Source organism: Histomonas meleagridis (assembly GCF_020186115.1).
Source record: "Histomonas meleagridis strain 2922-C6/04-10x chromosome Unknown contig_20, whole genome shotgun sequence".
NCBI lineage: Eukaryota > Parabasalia > Tritrichomonadida > Dientamoebidae > Histomonas > Histomonas meleagridis.
The window spans coordinates 595917-614432 of NW_027150805.1; the positions used below are offsets into that span (position 1 = coordinate 595917).

An 18516-nucleotide genomic window follows, 5' to 3' on the forward strand; every position below is an offset into this window, starting at 1 on the left:
ATGCCGTTTATAAACGGTCGCGTTGACCGTTATATTGATGACATTGAAAAAGTGGGCAGTTGGCCTATGAAAAAGTTTTACATAAAATGGCATTGTTTGTTTGCAGAAAGATATGCCGCTTTATGTTCTATACAGATATTATTAATGGGACAAGTGATGAACCCTTTTAAAATGAGTATTGACGTCGATAACGCTTTGATATCAGCAAATGAAATTCGATCATTTGATGAAAAAAGATTTGTTTTGAGATTATTCGGTAGAATTTCAAAGTTTATGAATGAAACAATGGTGTTCAGACCTTTTAAAAATGGAATATTGTCTTCGTTCTTATGTTACTCTTTCTATAAAATGGAAATTTTTCATGTTTTAAGCGATTTGGAAGAAAACACAAATGTCGCTGAACAACAGATACAGAGAATATCAATTGCGGGAAATGAGCTTGAAAACGTAAACCAAACTCTCGATGCATTGATAAGAAATTCAATGGAAGTCAAAGAACCGTTTGCGCTTCCATGGTTTTAATTTTGTAAATAATCATAATAAATAAATAATTTTTGTTTTTAGAAAAAAAAATGAAATTGAAAATTGCACAAAATGCCTCATGTAATGAAAAAGTGGAAATCAGAATTTATGAAATTTTTCCGAATTAAATTCAGAATGAATATTATTATATTAGAATCAAATATCGATAGATAGCTATATAATTTACTGTGAAAAAAATAATTATTTAAATGATTACATTTTCATTAAATGAGGTATTTCAAGATTTCCCTCTGAACGATTTTTTTTTTTTTTTTTTTTTTTAATTCCAGGCTATATGCTTTTTTACGAACTGATTTAGTAGTATACAGATTTTTATAAGATTTCTTTTAAAACTTCGTTTGAATTATAATTTTGTGTTATCAATATGATAGATGAATAGAATACAAATAAAAATTATTGATATAATGCAGTTACATAACAAATTCATTGAAATGTTATACACAACAAATCTCATGATAAAAATACCATTCAACTCGTATTTTTAAGTTTTACCGATTTTTTTTTTCTTAATTAACAAGTAAATGTTTATATGCTTAATATCATTATTGAATTTTTCTTTTTTAAAATCACTCGCAAATCGATCTTCATCAATATTATTTGTTGATGTTCCCATTGTAAATGTATACATTATATTCTTTTTAATTATGGTTTTCACCGAAACTTTTTGCATCTTGTTCTTCACGTATTTGTTTTCTATTATGAATTACAATCAAAACTATGATAAGTATTGAAATTGATACAATTATGGCAACTTCAAAGCAAACACTTATAATTATGATTGTGCTTTTATTATCACCATCGATATTTTCATTTTGTTATTTTCTTGTAAAGAAATTACTATAATATATGTAATAAGTTGAATATACAACAACAGTATATTCGTAATAAATAAATTCACTCAAAACATAAATTAATACAGAATTCAAATCAGAAACGAAAATGAATTCGAAACAACAAATGAAATTTCATATGACTACGTAAATGCATAGATTTAGTATACATTTGATTTCGTTAATAAATGTAATAATTACAACGAGTTATTACCCAAAAATGACATTTAATTAAACAAATTATATTGTACAAAATCATATTTAAATAAGCCAGAAGTAAAAATTACATAATTTTCAAAAATTTTTATGATTTAATCTTAGTTGCGATAATTCCTGAATTTTCGGTAACTTTTGCTCATGTACTTTAGCTCTTAAAGTTGCCTTTGATATAATTTCCAAATTTTTCATCTCTACAAAATACTACATCTGCAGAATAGTACTATTAAGAAAAACAATGAAATTTTAGTATAAATTTATAAGCTAATATAAAATAAAATGTTGTACTTCTCGTTCTTTATTGTTTGATCTTATTACCATGAACGTACACTCATTTTCATTCAAACGACTTAAGTTACTATAATATATTTTTTTTTTAATAATCCTAATGCCATAATTATATGCAAAATTTTAATACATTTAAAGTAAAACTGATACTTATCATTTGATGTTTCAATAAAAATATTTAAAACTCCAGAAAATGGTATCAAACATGCGAACAAACTTATTCAACCTTTACTGAAATCACTTCTTAATTAGTGTACAGATTTGTATTGAGTGACAGCACAGAGTTTTGATTCGACTTCTTTCTCCTGTAAATTACAACAGCGACCACTATGACGACAATTACCACCACAGCGCCGACGCAGATTCCGACAATCAGAGCGGTGTTGTTATTTTTCTTTTCCCAAATGTCTGCGCATTTGTCGTACGCGTTTTCCTTCATTACATCGAAAGTTCCGAACTTTGAATCATTGTAATAATTAAATGTCATTACGTATTCCAAAGTTACGTTATTGAACGCATTTTCTTCGATTGCAGGTTGCGATTCACCATAAAAGTAAATGCAGTTCAATTTGTTACAATAAGAAAATGCATCGCTTTTAATTGTTTTAACATTTTTACCAATTGTTACTGAGTACAAATTATTGCATTTGTAGAACATACAGTTGTTAATTGTTGTGATATTTGATCCAATTGTTGCGCTGATTAAGTTCGAACATGCGTAAAACAAATTCTTTCCTAAAACTTTCACTGAATTTGGTATTGTAATATCTGTTAATGATCTGCAATATGAAAAAGCGTTTATTTCGATTGTTTCGACATTTTCGCCAATTGTAATCGAAGTCAAATTATGACACGACTGAAATGCGTTATCATAAATTGTTTTTACTTTATCGCCAATGACAATTTTAGTTAAATTAGTTAAAGAAAACGCTGATGTACCTATAGATGTAACTGATTTCGGTGTGTTAACTTCTTTTAATGATTGACATGAATAAAATGAAAAATCTTCAATTGTTCGAACATTATCTCCAATAATAACTTTCTCTAAAGAAGGACATTCATAAAAGATAAATATTCCAATCGATGTAACTGAGTTAGGAATTGTAATACTTTTAAGTCCTGCCAAAGAAAATGCGAATTTTTTAATTGTTTTCACATTCTCGCCAATAGTGATTTGAATTAAATTGGAACATGAAGAAAACGCGTTTTCGCCAATAGTTGTAACTGAATTTGGTATTACTACGTTAGATAATAATGTACAAGAAGTAAAAGAATAATCATCAATTACTTTAACTTTATTACCAAAAGTAATTTGTTCCAAATTCGAACATTCAGCAAATGAATAAATATCAATTGTAACAATTGAATTTGGAATTTGGAATTTTTGGTTTTTGTTTGAAATTGGGAAACAAATTAATTTTGTTATTTCTTTATTATAAAGTATTCCATCATTTTTATTATTCGAATATTTATTGTTATTTTCGGATACTTTAATGGATGTAAGATTTGTGCATAAATAAAAAACTGAAGCGCCAATTGTTTCAACAGAACTTGGAATTGTTATCTCTTTTAATGATGTACATTTACTAAATGCGGACTCATCAATTGTTTTAACATTTTCTCCAATTGTAATTGTTTCTAGTGAAGAACATAAATTAAATGCATAAACATCAATGACTTGTACTGAGTTTGGAATGATGACATTTGTTAATGGTAAACATTCATAAAATGCATATTTTCCAATTGTTGTAACATTTTCTCCAATTGTTACTTCCTTTAAGTTATTACAAGAATGAAATGCATAATCACCTATTGATATAACTAAGTTCGGAATAATAATTTGAGTAAGTTGAGAACATAATTGAAATGTGTAAATTGAGATTTTGTTTATTTTATCACTTAATGTAACTGATAATAAATTTGTGCATTCTTGGAAGCAATATTCATCAATTAATGTTACCGAATTTGGTATTATGACATTTGCTAAACTTGCACATAATTTAAATCCACGAACACCAATTGTTTCAACATTTTCACCAAATTTAATTTCATTTAATTTGGAACATGATTCAAATGAACTGTTTCCAATTGTTTTAACTGAATTAGGAATTGTTATTTCTGTTAATAAGTTACATTCATAAAATGAATAATCTAAAATTGTTGTGACTGTATTAGGAATTTCAAATGTTTCAAGTGATTTCATAGGCGGATATGAAACAATTGTTGTGATGTCTTTGTTATAAAGAATTCCATCATTCGCATTGTTGGAATATTTTGTGTTTTCGGGGGATACATCGATAAATTTAAGGTTTTCATTCGATGAAAATGCGCCAATTCCAATCGATGTTACAGATTTTGGTATTGTTATATTACTTATCAAACAAAATCTAAATGCAAAATCATCAATTGTTTGAACACTTTCCCCAATTATGACTGTTTTTAGACTTCGGCATGATTGGAATGAATTTTTTCCAATTGTTGTTACTGAATTTGGTATTGTAACACTGATTAAACTTAAGCATAAATTAAATGCATAATCACCAATTGATGTGAGTTTGTCATTAAAAGTGATTGTCTCTATCCTGGTGCATCGATAAAATGAATAACTACCGATTGTAGTGACAGAATTTGGAAATACAATTTTGCTTATTTTTGCTAAATGAAATGCATAATCACCAATGGTTGAGATACTATTTCCAAAAGTAATATTTTCAATGTTATAACACGAATCAAATGCTTTTGAACCAATCGAAACAACAGAATTTCCAATTTTAACAGAAATCAACTCAGTCCAATCATAGAATGCTGCATCTGGGATTTCTTTTATGCTGTCAGCAATTACGACAGTTTCTGAAACATTCTGATATTTATTTGTAAATTCTGATGGATTAGATATAGTAAGTGTTTTTGTTGCATTATCAAAAGTCTGTAATGTATGTGATAAAAGTACTGAAAAAAAGAGAAGAATTAATCCTTTAATGAGATGATTCATCAAAAAAATAATTTGACAATCTACAGTTGTTCTTTGTAAACTTTTCAAAATGGCGATTGTTTGAAGTAAATAACCGTAATACCTCACTTTGTCCAACCAGTTATAAAAGTGACAAATGAAGAAATCAAATTGTTCAATTTGTCGAATATTAGGTTAATATAGATTTTCAATATGTCATAATGATATTATTGACAAAACTTTATATTATAAAATACACATAATTTTTTATACACAAATTCTCCTTCTACAACATATTAATTAATTTTTCTAAATATAATTTTAAGTTTATTCATTGTTTTATCTAAACATATTTCGTCTTGTTTTCTTCAACCTTATTTTTATACAATGGATTGGACAAATTGATATTCAATTGTGGGCGAATTTGCAGTCTGCAATGTCTGTTTCTCATTCTCTGACAATATTCGGTTTAAAAAAATATAATATAGAACACTCTCACGAATGCAGCATTTTTAACCTTTGCGTCTAGACACATCTGCCAGTATTCGCCAAGATATTTATTTTTTTTTGTTAGGAGTTTTGAATTGTGGGTAAAGAACGTTTATATAGAACCGTTTAAAATCCGTTATGTTGAATAAGAAAACGATTATAATTCATTTAAAATATTCTTCTAATTTCATCACTCCTCTGACAATTCAGTTTAACCCTAAGGATGAATTCAAGCGAAAGCAAGGTTTGCAGGAACTAGTGAGTTACCCAAAGTATTTGAAAAAATTTAACAATCAAAAATATAACCTGATGATCCAGAAAAGAGCTAATCGCTTTGTTAATATGATTTTTAGTTTCAATCGTTTTAATTTTTTGGCTGGCTTTATTTCATATTTATTTTAATTACCATATCTTTGAAAGATAAATTTATCTTATAAAACCAAATTCAAAATAAAAAAAATAAAAAAGACCACGAATCCCCTGATGTAAGAAAAAAAAGAAGTAAGCTATTTGGTATTTAATTCTTTGCAAGTTGCTCCTTAACAAGTTGTGCACGTTTAGCAGCAAGTTTTGCATGCTTGAAGCGTTGGAAATCGTTCATTTGGCTCTTTGCTGCTGCAGCCTTGAGGTTCTTTCCCCATTTTGTTTCTTCAAATTTTGCAACTGCATCAGCATCCTTAACAGCAGCAGCAACTACTTCTTTCTTAGCAGCGCGCTCAATCTTGACAACAATGTCTGTGAGTTTAAGGCGCTTGATTGGGATCATTTGACGTGGTTCGTTAGTTCCAATAACATCAATCATAACACGTTTGTCATCAACGATATCAACAATAACGGCAAGCTTGTCAGCGAGTGGACCGTAGGAAACAAGTGCAACGCGACCGAATTCAACGAACTGTGTGTAAGGCATTTATCGAAAGGCCAGGCCAAACGGTTATAACGGTTTATGTTAAGGAAAGTGTCATTTAAACGGTCGTTTATCCTCCAATTTGCAAATTTACATAAATTATAATAATATAACCAATTGGGATTACTTCCATTAAATTAAACATAAGTGCATTTACATAACATTTTTAAATTGTCATAGAAAGTTTTAAAAATTTTTTTCGAATAGGATTGTGACCCCCCATAGAACCATTTTTTAAAAAAAATGTTAAAACAACAAATTTAAAATAACTTCAAAATTTAATATGTCATAATCTTTATTGGAGATTTAGTTCTAATGCTGAATTAATATTTTTGTTTTAAAAAACTTTTATGGTAAATCCCTTTTAAATTTGAGGATAAAGTCTTATGTCACAAACTCTAAGATTAATTTTTAATAAGAAAATGAATCGAATAACGAAAGTACCTTTTTAAATCCTTTTAAAAAATCCTTTTTAACAGTTTTTAAATTAAAGAATATATTCAGTTACTAATGTTTTTTTCATCACTTTTATAAATGTATCTCTTTCTTTTAACACTTTCTTTTGCTAAAAGCATCGAAATACCTGGTGTTAAGTCAGCATTAAACAAGGTATCAAAGTTCAATCAAAAAATTGATAAAATAAGTAATGCAAAAATTCCCCCAATAGAATCATGGATTCAACATAATTCAGAAGATTTTGAAGATGGTGATTTCGAAGATGAAGATATTAATAATAATTATAGATATTATAATGAAGATAAAATGGATGATGATGAAGATGAAGAACGATTTAGATCTAGATATTCAAAGAGATTTAACGATAAAGGAGATGATGAAGAAGAAAGATATCAATCTAAATATTCAAGAAAGTATATTGATGATGAAGATGAAGACGATGATATGTATCAACACAGATATCCAAGAAAACTTTATGATGAAAGAGAGGATGAAGAAGAAAGATTTCAAAATAGAACTCCTAAAAAATTTGATAATGAAAAAGAATTTGAAGATGAATTAAAATCTCAAAATCCAAATAAGATAAATAATGAAGAAGAAGATAAACTCCTTAAGAAACAAATGAAAAAAGAAAAGAAAAATAAAAATAAAAACAAAAAGCAAAATCCTTCTTCACCAAAAACAGCAAAGAAATCACTTTGGGGTAAATTTAAATCCAAGGTATCAGGGAAAAATAAGAATCCAATGAAGAAAATACTTTCTAAAGGGAAGAGATCAGGTTGGAAGCGTTAAGCTTTCTAATAAAAAGCTGGATTATCCTTTTATTTAATTGATTCTTTTGATAACCCATTAAAAATTATTTACTTATTATTTTTCTTTACTTAGATATCACTAAATTTAAAATTAGAAGATTAAAATTTTTTGCATATGAAGCACCGCGAATCGTGTATTAAAAATGAATAATGAGAATTTATATCATTCCGCTTTATAAAATTTATAGTTATGATTTCTTTTAAATTAAAATTATTTGATGGAATTCCATCACAAAACTTGGTAAAACTTCATAAAGTGGAGTTTAGTAAAAATAATAAATCAAAATCATATTCTGAAAATAGAATATTTATTTATACTTTTTTTTTTTTAAAGTTCATTGTATATATTTTAAAAGTAAAAAGCATTAATATTAAAATTTATTTCACTTGAATTCTTTTAAAAAATTGATCAGAACAATTATAAAAATTTCTTTTGTTCTCAGAGTTCATGAGTGCTTCACTAACAGTTCTATGAAAACTTTCTTTTGGCAATGCGGGTAAAGCCAAATATGGATCTGTTTCAATTGGAGTATATTGGAAAGCAAAATCATTCCCTTTAAAAGAAATTTGATTTGTATTCCTTTTTCTTGGACTTATTTCACTTGAAACATAAATATTATCTGCTTTATTTGGATCTTCTGGATTTGCAACAACTTCAATCCCTTCATCCGTTTCCTGAATTTCTCCATCTGTAATTAGTTTTTTATAAAAAGCATTACATTGATATCCAACTCTTCCTGGGATATATCTGGAAAACAACCCCCAATGCCCAGATGTTGGTGGATGTGCTTTTAATGCTTCAATGAATAATTGTTTTTCATCTTCTGTCCAATGCCCTAATTTCCTTTCTTCTCCAGGTAAAACATGACGGTAGAAAAATCCATTTGGATTTGATTCTATTTGCATCCATGCTTGTTTCTTACATGAAGTCCATGAATCAAAATCATCTGGTGTTTTCATATCAGCCAATTTGATGGATGTAAATGTGTCTATTTCTGAAATATTATTACGGTCAATTAAGGGTGAAGAATATACATCATTATCTTCAGCGCTCATCTAGTTTCTTAAAAAAGGTGATTTGATTGAGATTTTGACTTGGCGGGCGCCAATACAAAATAACTGTTAACGATTTTTGGGTGCTCTGAAGTTAGCGCCAATCCCCACTTTTTGTATACAATCCATTTCAAATATAAAATAAAGTTCACAAAGAAAAGTTCATCAAAAAATATTTCGAACATGTTCAATCTCATTTAAAAAAATCACTTTTAATTCATTTTTATTTATTTTTTTAAAACAAATTAATCGTTGAAAAAAGTACACCAAGTACAATTAATAACATGTTAAGAGTAAGTCCAAATGGTGCGCTGCTGAATGTATTGAAAGAAATGCAATTTTTATCAGGATCTTCTTTTTCTGGTGAATTTACAAGTTTCTTAAAGTCTTTGAGGCTAAATCCTTTAGGTACGATTCGATAATCCATATAATAAGCATTTTTGCATTCCCTATAAATCTTTTCTGCAAATGAACCACACAAAGAAATTGATCTTATTGGAGGTAAACTTTTATTTTCATGATTTACGATAAAAGAAATATCTTTTATTTGAGGATGACAAATAGCACAAGGAATATAACGAATTAAGTTATAACATCTTGGGTAAATCTTAAATTTGTAGTTATTATAATGCCCTGAAATCTGAGTCATTTCAAATAGTGATATTTTATATGAGTCTGGATCTTTATACATACAACATGTTTCAATTTTTTTATTTACATACATCGGACATGCTTCTTCAAAATCTTGATGTTTTCCTGCAACATAAGATTCTGAAGGAATAGGATTATAATCTCCATTGTTATATTTTATTCGATTGACACCTGAAAGAAACATAAATAGAGGCATTTGAAGGTTGAGCGGGTTTTTATCTCCATAATATCCAACAGGAGAATAAAAATTAATAAAATAATTAAGTGGTAATTTACCGTATGTTTTTGCTTCTAAATCATCTCGAAGAAGAGATGCACAATCACCAGATATGATTGTTTTTAAGAGGATCACTACAAACATTATTTTTTTCTATTTTGTTTTTAATAGATAAAAACAAAGGAAAAAGTTAATTGAGGAAACTAAATAAGATAAAAATGTTTTATATTAAATACATTTTTACATGAATTTTTTATTTTTATTAGTTTTGATTTTTTAACATTTTTATTATATTAGTTAATTTATTTCCTTTTGCAAAATAATACTTCAATTTTAAGAATCATTTTCTAAAAATTTTATTAATGAACAAAATAACATATATACAAACATATTAACATTTCCCAAATAAATTGACAATAAAAAACTTTTCACTATTTAAGACTTATAGTCTGAGAATAGAAGAATGATTAAAGAAGCTGTTGAATGATAAATTTTGACTTTGAATAGTTTACAAATATTCGACCATTTTTTTCTGGAATGCTTGCTCCATATCGCGAACAATTAGACAAGATGAAAATTATTCTTGGTTCTCAAAGTCCTCGCCGTAAAGAACTTTTATCACCTATACTTAATTTTGAAGTTGTTCCTTCAAATTTCGATGAATCCACGATAAATCCTTCACAATTTCCAAATCCAAGTGAATTCGTTCGAGTTCAATCAAGGAAAAAATGTGAAGAAATAGCAACACGTGTTACAGATGCAGATATGATCATAACTGCGGATACAATTGTTTTTATTGATAACCAAATTTTGGGAAAGCCAGGTACACATGAAAAGGCATATGAAATGATTTCCAAGCTAAGTGGACGATCTCATTCTGTTGAAACAGGAGTATTTATTCTTATGCCAAAGTTGAACAAATCTGTTTCTTTTTCTGTTGAAACGCAAGTTTTCTTTGACGACCTTCCTGAGGAAGTTATTCGTGCATACGCAGATTCAGATGATCCACTTGACAAAGCTGGTGGATATGGAATTCAATCAGGCGCTGTCTCTCTAATCAAAAAGATTGATGGTGATTATTCCAATGTAGTTGGGCTCCCAATTCACGAGATATGTGTTCAAATAGCAAAGCTTTTAAAGCAATAAAACTGATTTAAATTGGTAACTTCTTTTTATTTGGCTTCGTTGTTCTACAATCGGTATTTTAATTTGATGAAATAATTTGAAATTTTGAAAGTAAAATGAAATATTCAAAATTTAAATATTAAAAATAACAGAAAGATTTTTAAGGACTTGGAGTAACCTGAGTTTTTTTTGAGAATTCATAAATTCTTAGTTTTGCTTCAGTACTGAAGCGTGTGAAAAAGACGTTAAATATCCAAAAAGTGCCAATGAGCCGGATAAGAAGAAGAAGAGAATTAGCACCACCACAAGGTTGGGATGAAGTCAAAGATATGGTAATGGAATTAAATGAACAAATGCGTAACGCTGAAAATTCAGAAGATACTGCTGCTTCAACTCAAGAACAAATATGGGCAGTCATGCGTCTTAATTGGAAACGATCAAGACCAATTTATGAAATGCGTTGGAAGAAGCAAACTATGTCCAATGAACTTTATGAATGGATTCTTAATCAAGGCTATGCAGATCGAGAACTAATTAATCAATGGCGTAAACCAGGTTATGACAGATTATGTTGTGTCTCCTGTATTTCACGAAACACTGATCAAGGTGGTGTTTGTATTTGTCGTGTTCCACGAAACCAACGTAGTAATCGAGATCTCAAGTGTCATAATTGCGGGTGTCCAGGCTGTTGTTCTGGTGATTATTTAGATTCATCTGAATATTCCGATGAAGAAGAAGAAGAAACAAAAGAACCCCAAACAACAAAATGATATAAAACATATGTTTACTGATATATTCTGAATTTCTATAGTACGATAGCGTTTTTCTGGTAAAAACGATTTTTTGATCATTGAATTTTCTATCGGCTGTATTTATGACAGCAAAAATCTTGTGTCGAGCAAAGATTCCCTTGCTAATCTTGCTCTACAAATCTTTCTAAATATTCTCACTAACAAGAAGTCTATTATAAAGACTATGAAAGCAGCTATACATGTTGACTCTAAATGTATATCAATCACACAAAATAATAACATATAAAAAATTATTAATGAAAACTCAACACCGCCTAAAAGTGTTTTCTTATAATTGTCATCTTTAACAGGCTTTAAAACTGTCTCATTTAATACTGTAGGCGGCGCATTAAACACAACTTGTAAAAATCCGGGTTGTAATACAATATATTTGTTTTCGGTTGATGAGCCATCAAATGTTTTTTGTAAAAATTTGTTAATTTCGTCATAACTTTCTAATGTTTGACTTGAAAGTTCTTTTAACGAAACCTTTAAAGGAAATGTTTTTTGACTCTTTTGTAAGACTTGTGAAATTTGTTGATATTGTTGATAAAAGTCATTAGCGAAATAACACTCGAAAACTTGTTCCTTAGATCCAGCTAGTAACCCTCTAAGGCCTACAAGTCCTTCATGTTCTTCGGAAAGATTTTGTGATAATTTTTTCATTTCGACATCAGTATGACTATTAACTGATCTACCATGCAAGTAAAACCCATGTGCAGTTGAAGTCGTAATAAATAATGAAATATTAGACGTAGTGCATAAATCCAAAAAATTGTAAAATGGGTTACCCCAAAAACGCCGATAGAAAATATGTGTCCAAATGTATTGAACGATAATCATTCCGAGCCAAAAGATAGTCGAGATAGCATAACGTAACATCCAATAACTTGATCCAACGTCAATTAAATCAGTTGTAGGTATAGGAATTGAAAGAAATTCCAAATCTAATCCTTCAAGGCAAAATGTTATTACTATTAATGTGAATGGTACACTATATGAACGTATCGTAAATATTCGATTTAACTCATTCGCAACATTAATTCTTCGCCACGCTGATACAGGAACACCTTCGCTCGATGGCGATTCCCAATCCATTAAAAAGAAATGGTTCATAGGTTGAACAAAAAACATTTTTATTAATGAAGCAGCGCCTTCAAATGCTAACGCACAATATAAAAAGTTTCTCAAAATTGTAAATTCTAAAATATCCGAATCAGGTAAACACCAAAAAACGAATTTTTGGAATTTATAAAAAATAAAAACAAAAAGAGAAAAGCCAAATGATGTAATGAAAAAGAATAATGCAATCGTGTCTAAAAATGAATAAACAATTTCAAGGAAATTATTCGATAACATATTAAAACGTCCCTCAGTCATGACATTAACAATAATTCGAATAATAGCAATAATCAAGGCAAAAACAGCTAAAATAATAACAAGAATTAAAAAGACTTGTTGGAAGGTTTCCATGTTCATGGAATAATGAACAAAAAATTGGAAAAATGGATGTTGATTCGAGTTTTGATTCGATGAAATCTCGGCGGTTTTGTACGTTAAGTCGGATTTTGGAATTTCTCGCCTTTCGAGAGAGATAATAGGCGGGTTAATACGGGATTGGTCTTCATTTTGAATGACAAATGTTATGTTAGTTCTATTAAGAATTTGGATTGAATTTGTATTATTATTCATTATTGAAAAACGGCGAACACTATGGGTATCACGTTGTGCGTCATAGTAATACCAATTAATTAAAACGGGTATTGGACGAATGATTATATATCCATTTGAATCAACTCCATCTTCAAAAAAAGGTTCATAAAAATCAGTAGGCTCGGAATCTTTAAGTCTTGTGAGATCAAAAAAGCATTCACATGAATAATCAGATCCAAATTGACGCCATAACTGACCAATATTATTCTTTTGAGAACATTTGTTTAACTGGAAAGTAAGTGGTTGGAAGCCTTTAAAAACTCCGTCCCATGTATATGTTGCTAGATAAAATTGAGTAACTTCTGCAAATTCAAAATGTGATAGAATTATTTCTTCTGATAAAACATATGTAAGATCAAAGTTGACAGGGTAATCAATAAAAGGACCATCTTGTGGCCAATTTTGGTATTGATGTCGATTAAGATTACTTCCAAATTGTGGAATATCTGTTAACAAATTGTAAGGAAATTCATTTCTAGAATAACCAAATTGACTAACAAGATTAGAAATAAATTGGATAGACCTTGGATATGGTAAAACAGAAACAGTTGAAAAGTAAGCAATTAAAAGATCATATGCTGTTCGACAAAATTCTTCTGTCATTTCGTTGGTACCTATTGTCATAGAACAAGCATCATCAGTTATAGTAAATCGTACAGAACTTATTGAATTGATACTTTGAATAGCAGCATTATAAGTTTCGTCTGAAATACATAAATCATAAATTATATGATTTGGAGCCAAACATTCATTTGTTTCTATAAAGTCTGTTCCATTATATGAAACATATGGCTGTGTATGACAATAGAATATATTTGGATTTGATTCACAACTAAGACATTCATATCCATATGTATCAAAATATTCTCCATCCTCGCATTCTGTTTTTAAAATAGGCATGTTATCTGGAATTGATCCAGATAGAGAAAGGAGAAAGAAGAACATATTTTTAAGAAAATACGTTTTAAATTCAGATTTTAACGTTCTCAAGGAACTTGTTTAACGTTCTCCAATTGGACATGGAAAACCCAATTCGATTAACTACATCACATCTCCCGAGGACAAAGGAAAGAAGAGATAAAGTCCAAATTCCAATTGGTATAATTTTTGATCCTATTCCAGAAAATTTAACAGTTTATGATTGTGAATTACCTAAATGTACAAAATGTAATGGATATCCGATCCCAGAATCACCAAATAAATGTCCTTTTTGTGGGTCACCAATTCCAAGTATTAACTTTCAAATTCCATCAGATGCAGAATGGAAAATACAATCAAATAATGTACCAAAATCTATTTTTTTAATTGATACCTCATTTGTTCCTCAAGATGGTGGATATTTTACTTCCATTCTTGACACCATATTAAATTCACTTCCTCCAAATGCAATAAATATGGCTTTTGTTACAATTACTACAGAGTTATGTTATTTACTTCCAGGTGGCAAAATTGGTATATCTCCTGACCTTGAAGGAACAGTTTTACCACCAAATGCATTTCTTAAAACAAAACCAGAATCATTAAATCCTTTAATTTCATTTACACATAAATGGAAAAACCCGGATATAATTGCTGCCCTTGATATGCTATCTAATGTTGTTGGTTCTTTTGGTCATATTTTTCTTTTTCTTACATCTTCTCCATCATCATTTTCTAGAATTGGTGCTGAAACAGAATCTAGTGCATTACGAGGGTCTAACTTTAATGAGAGGCTTCAACAAATTACCAAAAAACTTCAAGTTCAAAGTGCTAGTATTGATACATTTGTATTCAAAAAAATTAGTCGAGATGTTGATTGTACTTCTCTTAATAAAATGTGCTCCATTACAGGTGGTAGGCTATTTTATATGAATGCTAATCAAGAATATGAACTTGTTAATTGTTTAACCAATTTTCTTCATTTCAATCAAACTATTTGTGAATTACGGGCATCTGATGATGCAAAAATCTTGCCATCGCTTGGTCTATATCAACACCATCCTTCTTCTTTCCAAGCAACGTCACCGCAATCTCTTGTTTTCCCACTTTTGCTTCCCGAAGTATTGAAAAAACCGTTAACGATACAAGCGACCGTTAAATACTATGGGATTGATGGAACCTTTCATATGCGGGTTTATTCACGTACTATACCAGTATCCGATGATCTTTCTTTGGTTATAAATAGCTCATATGAGCCATCAATTTTTAAATATATTACATGTTCTTTACTTGATTTATTTTATCATCAAAATTCATCAATGGAACAGATGAAAGATCTGGCCTTAGGATTTTTAAAGCCGATCTTCTTTTCATATAGATATCATATATCTCGTAGTCCAAATCGATTTTCAAATTTTGTCATGCCCGATTCCCTTAAATTATTACCATATCATGTCTTGGGGCTTCTTAAATCCACAGCCTTTTCCCGGTCAATTTCATATGATGATCGTGGTTATGAATTAGGATCATTAAATTTAATGCGACCTGAAAAACTTTTAGAAATTGGCTTTCCACAAGTTATGGAGATTACGTCCTACCTTAAGGGTGAAGGAGATATACAAATATTATCGCTTAACGAAGGCGAACTGACAAATGATCGATTCGTAATTCTTTACGATGGATTCAATAGCTATCTATGGGTTGGAAGCAAGATCGACAAAGAAATCTGTAAAAAGGTTTTCGGCGTCCAAAATCCAGATTTGGTGAATCAAGTATTGGAAGATGGCGACGAAGTGTTAAGTCGATTCAGGTCATTAATGAGAGGAAATGTTCGGATATTTAAGGAATCGACATCGAATTTACTTGTGCTGTACGACAGATTGGTGGAAAGGGCAAGTACGACACTTCCGTCGTATCAGCAGTGGCTAATACAGTTACACAGAATCACATTACCAAGAGAACAGTACTAGAAAAAGGATATAAATAAATATTCACTTTCAACTATAAATAATTTATAGTTAACTTTAAAGTGTAATTTCTTTGATATATTCTTTAAATTACATATTTATTAATGTACAAACTTCTAAAGATTTGAATATAAAGGGACCAGAAAAAACTGTCAGCAGAGGAAGTCTGCCAACCAAAATTATTTAAAAAAATATACAATTAAATTTCCCAAATGTTTTATCTATTTTTTTAAAAAAGAGAATAATTTAAAATGATTGCAATTTTTTATTGATTTCCTTTTTCGATTTTTTTGAGGCGTTGAGTTAACGCATTGACAGGTTTTTCGATTCCCTTTAAGTATTTTTTGAAGATTTTTTTGGAAATAAGAATCAATTTTTGCCGATACAAAAACAGAAATTGAAAAGAACACAAACGCCTTAAAAAAATTATCCAAACATTTACGTAATAATTTTATGATTTATAAGAATTTATTTACTTATAAAGAATCGTATTGTTGTGGATCGCTTTGGTACATATTATCCAAGTTTACATCTTTCTCTTGCTTCGCGGCCCAATCCGCAATGAGCATGTAATTTGGCTGTTCCTTGTAGTCGATGTGATTTGTCAAATTTTCGCTTTCGAAGTAAACAACGGATGGAACGGTCAAACGTACATCAGATCTGAAAGACGGTGTTTCCTTGTACACATCATAGATGGACCATGGAATCTTTCCGCCCGAATAAAGGATTTTTTCAGCTGCGGCAACTGCTTCTTCAGTAAACTCAGCACATTTATCACTTCCCCTTAAGGTGAAGATAACAAATAATGGGCCATTAACAAGGAGATCTTTCATTCCAAGTTCATTTACAAGTGCAATGCGATCAAATGCTTCTATTGGCGTTTTGATATACTTGAAAGGTAAGTTACCATCTGAAAATTGAGAAATATCATCACATTCAGCATATCCTATTTTGGAAAAGTTGGTTGCAATACAAAGTTGCTTGGGTGCTTTGTCATAACCGAAAAGTGTCAAAAGTGCATTCATTTGTATCGGCTTAGCATAAACCATTGAAATCTTTGACTTGTCAAAAGAAATTTCGTTGAGCGAAGGAATCTCAGAATCATCGTCAATAAACTTAACAAGTGTCTTCTTAGAGTGTCCATCTTTTTCAAAGAGTGAATTCATATTGTATTTACGAACTTCTGGTTTGGGAAGAGATTTATACCATGAGATCATTTCAGTGGTAGTGGGTTCGCCAATATAAACTAATGGTTTGCGATCTTGGTTTCTGTAAAGAACTAATGATGGGAATCTGAAATTCCATGATTTAGCTATTTTTTCATCAGAAATTCTTAAAAATTGAACATGCTCGTGAATAGCTTCTGACAAGTCAATTGAAGCTCTACCAAATTTGGTTTCATTGTTTGAAAGCATAAAAATAACATCTGACGAATCATACTCATCTATTCTTGTTCTTCTATAAACTGCATCAATAGACTCGGAATCGCTAACATCAATATCAGTGAAATGTTGTGATATAAACGAAGAAATGAAACGATCCATATTATCAGAAGAGAATGATCCTATGAATTCTTTGATGTCTGTCTTATTTGAGATGTGGTATAAAGCAGGAAATCCAGGGATTGCAAATTTTCTAGCTGTTTTATCTCCACTAATGATTGGAATAACATAAAAAATTGCTTTATCTTTATATTTTCTAGCAACCTCTATAAATCTGAGATATCCTGCATCAGGTATACGATTATTGTCTGCGTGTAAGAAAAGGAAACAATTTGGAGTTTTTTGTAAAGATTTTTCCCAATCCTTATCGAGAATTTTTCTAAGGAATGAATCATCAAGCTTGACTCTTGACATTACATTTGGAGTTGAAATACTGAGTTTGGAGAGTGTAACCAATAAATTTAAAACAAACATTTTTTTTGTTTATCCAAAGTGACAAGTTTACAAAATAAACGGCTTCTTTGTTTCAAATGCTTTTTGGCATCGCAGATTAACTAAAAATATGTTGTTACGCTTTGCGAAATTGATAAAAGTACACCTATTTCATCTCTATTAAAAAAATTCGTTAAGTATAAACTTATAAAATATTTTTTATTCATAATTTCCATTTTTTTTTAATTATCACATTTAACTCCAGACCCCAATAATAAAAGCCTTTATTATAGTATTTCTTTGGTGTTCATGAGGCTGTCGATGAATGATTGACCAATATTTTCATAATTCTCGTTAGGTAAAAATGTGAATTGATTCATATGTGATAACAGCATATCAGTAACTTCTTCTGGTGATGTAAAGACTTGAATTCCAAGCCATTTTTGAAATGTCATCTGATTACCAAATGGAAGTGATATTGAAGTAATGCGTTTTACACTATGTGTCATTAAGAAAATGTTCTTTTCGAAAAACCTGCGAACACATTCAGTTAAATCACCCAATTTTGATGAAATATATAAAAAATCTTCAATTGACATTCCCATTACGTTATCAAAAATTGGTCCAAACCCCTCAACACTTAACGCATTTCCGCCATCAACTTTAGATATTGTAAAATAGAAGTGCCATATTGGTCTTAGATCTTCATAAGACAT

The 18516-nt window shown here is 29.7% G+C and overlaps 7 protein-coding genes across 7 annotated transcripts; 4 read left to right on the top strand and 3 right to left on the bottom strand.

Moving 5' to 3' along the window:
• Positions 1–2121: 2121 nt before the first annotated feature.
• On the bottom strand, positions 2122–4869 carry GO595_002760 (leucine-rich repeat domain-containing protein; the record flags this gene model as incomplete). The annotated part of the gene is made up of 1 exon (XM_067915705.1): positions 2122–4869. One exon carries the CDS (start codon positions 4867–4869, stop codon positions 2122–2124), a length of 2748 nt encoding a protein of 915 aa, XP_067776561.1.
• A 964-nt stretch (positions 4870–5833) lies between these two features.
• Positions 5834–6226, bottom strand: GO595_002761 (ribosomal protein L14; the record flags this gene model as incomplete). Its single annotated transcript, XM_067915706.1, has 1 exon — positions 5834–6226. The coding sequence occupies one exon, from the start codon at positions 6224–6226 to the stop codon at positions 5834–5836; it is 393 nt and encodes a 130-aa protein (XP_067776562.1).
• A 531-nt stretch (positions 6227–6757) lies between these two features.
• On the top strand, positions 6758–7471 carry GO595_002762 (uncharacterized protein; the record flags this gene model as incomplete). The annotated part of the gene is made up of 1 exon (XM_067915707.1): positions 6758–7471. The coding sequence occupies one exon, from the start codon at positions 6758–6760 to the stop codon at positions 7469–7471; it is 714 nt and encodes a 237-aa protein (XP_067776563.1).
• Positions 7472–9949: 2478 nt separating this feature from the next.
• GO595_002763 (septum formation protein Maf) lies at positions 9950–10558 on the top strand (the record flags this gene model as incomplete). Its single annotated transcript, XM_067915708.1, has 1 exon — positions 9950–10558. One exon carries the CDS (start codon positions 9950–9952, stop codon positions 10556–10558), a length of 609 nt encoding a protein of 202 aa, XP_067776564.1.
• A 245-nt stretch (positions 10559–10803) lies between these two features.
• GO595_002764 (bud site selection protein 31) lies at positions 10804–11307 on the top strand (the record flags this gene model as incomplete). The annotated part of the gene is made up of 1 exon (XM_067915709.1): positions 10804–11307. One exon carries the CDS (start codon positions 10804–10806, stop codon positions 11305–11307), a length of 504 nt encoding a protein of 167 aa, XP_067776565.1.
• Positions 11308–14060: 2753 nt separating this feature from the next.
• On the top strand, positions 14061–15929 carry GO595_002765 (Protein transport protein SEC24; the record flags this gene model as incomplete). Its single annotated transcript, XM_067915710.1, has 1 exon — positions 14061–15929. The coding sequence occupies one exon, from the start codon at positions 14061–14063 to the stop codon at positions 15927–15929; it is 1869 nt and encodes a 622-aa protein (XP_067776566.1).
• Positions 15930–16402: 473 nt separating this feature from the next.
• On the bottom strand, positions 16403–17782 carry GO595_002766 (protein disulfide-isomerase precursor; the record flags this gene model as incomplete). The annotated part of the gene is made up of 1 exon (XM_067915712.1): positions 16403–17782. The coding sequence occupies one exon, from the start codon at positions 17780–17782 to the stop codon at positions 16403–16405; it is 1380 nt and encodes a 459-aa protein (XP_067776567.1).
• Positions 17783–18516: the final 734 nt, after the last annotated feature.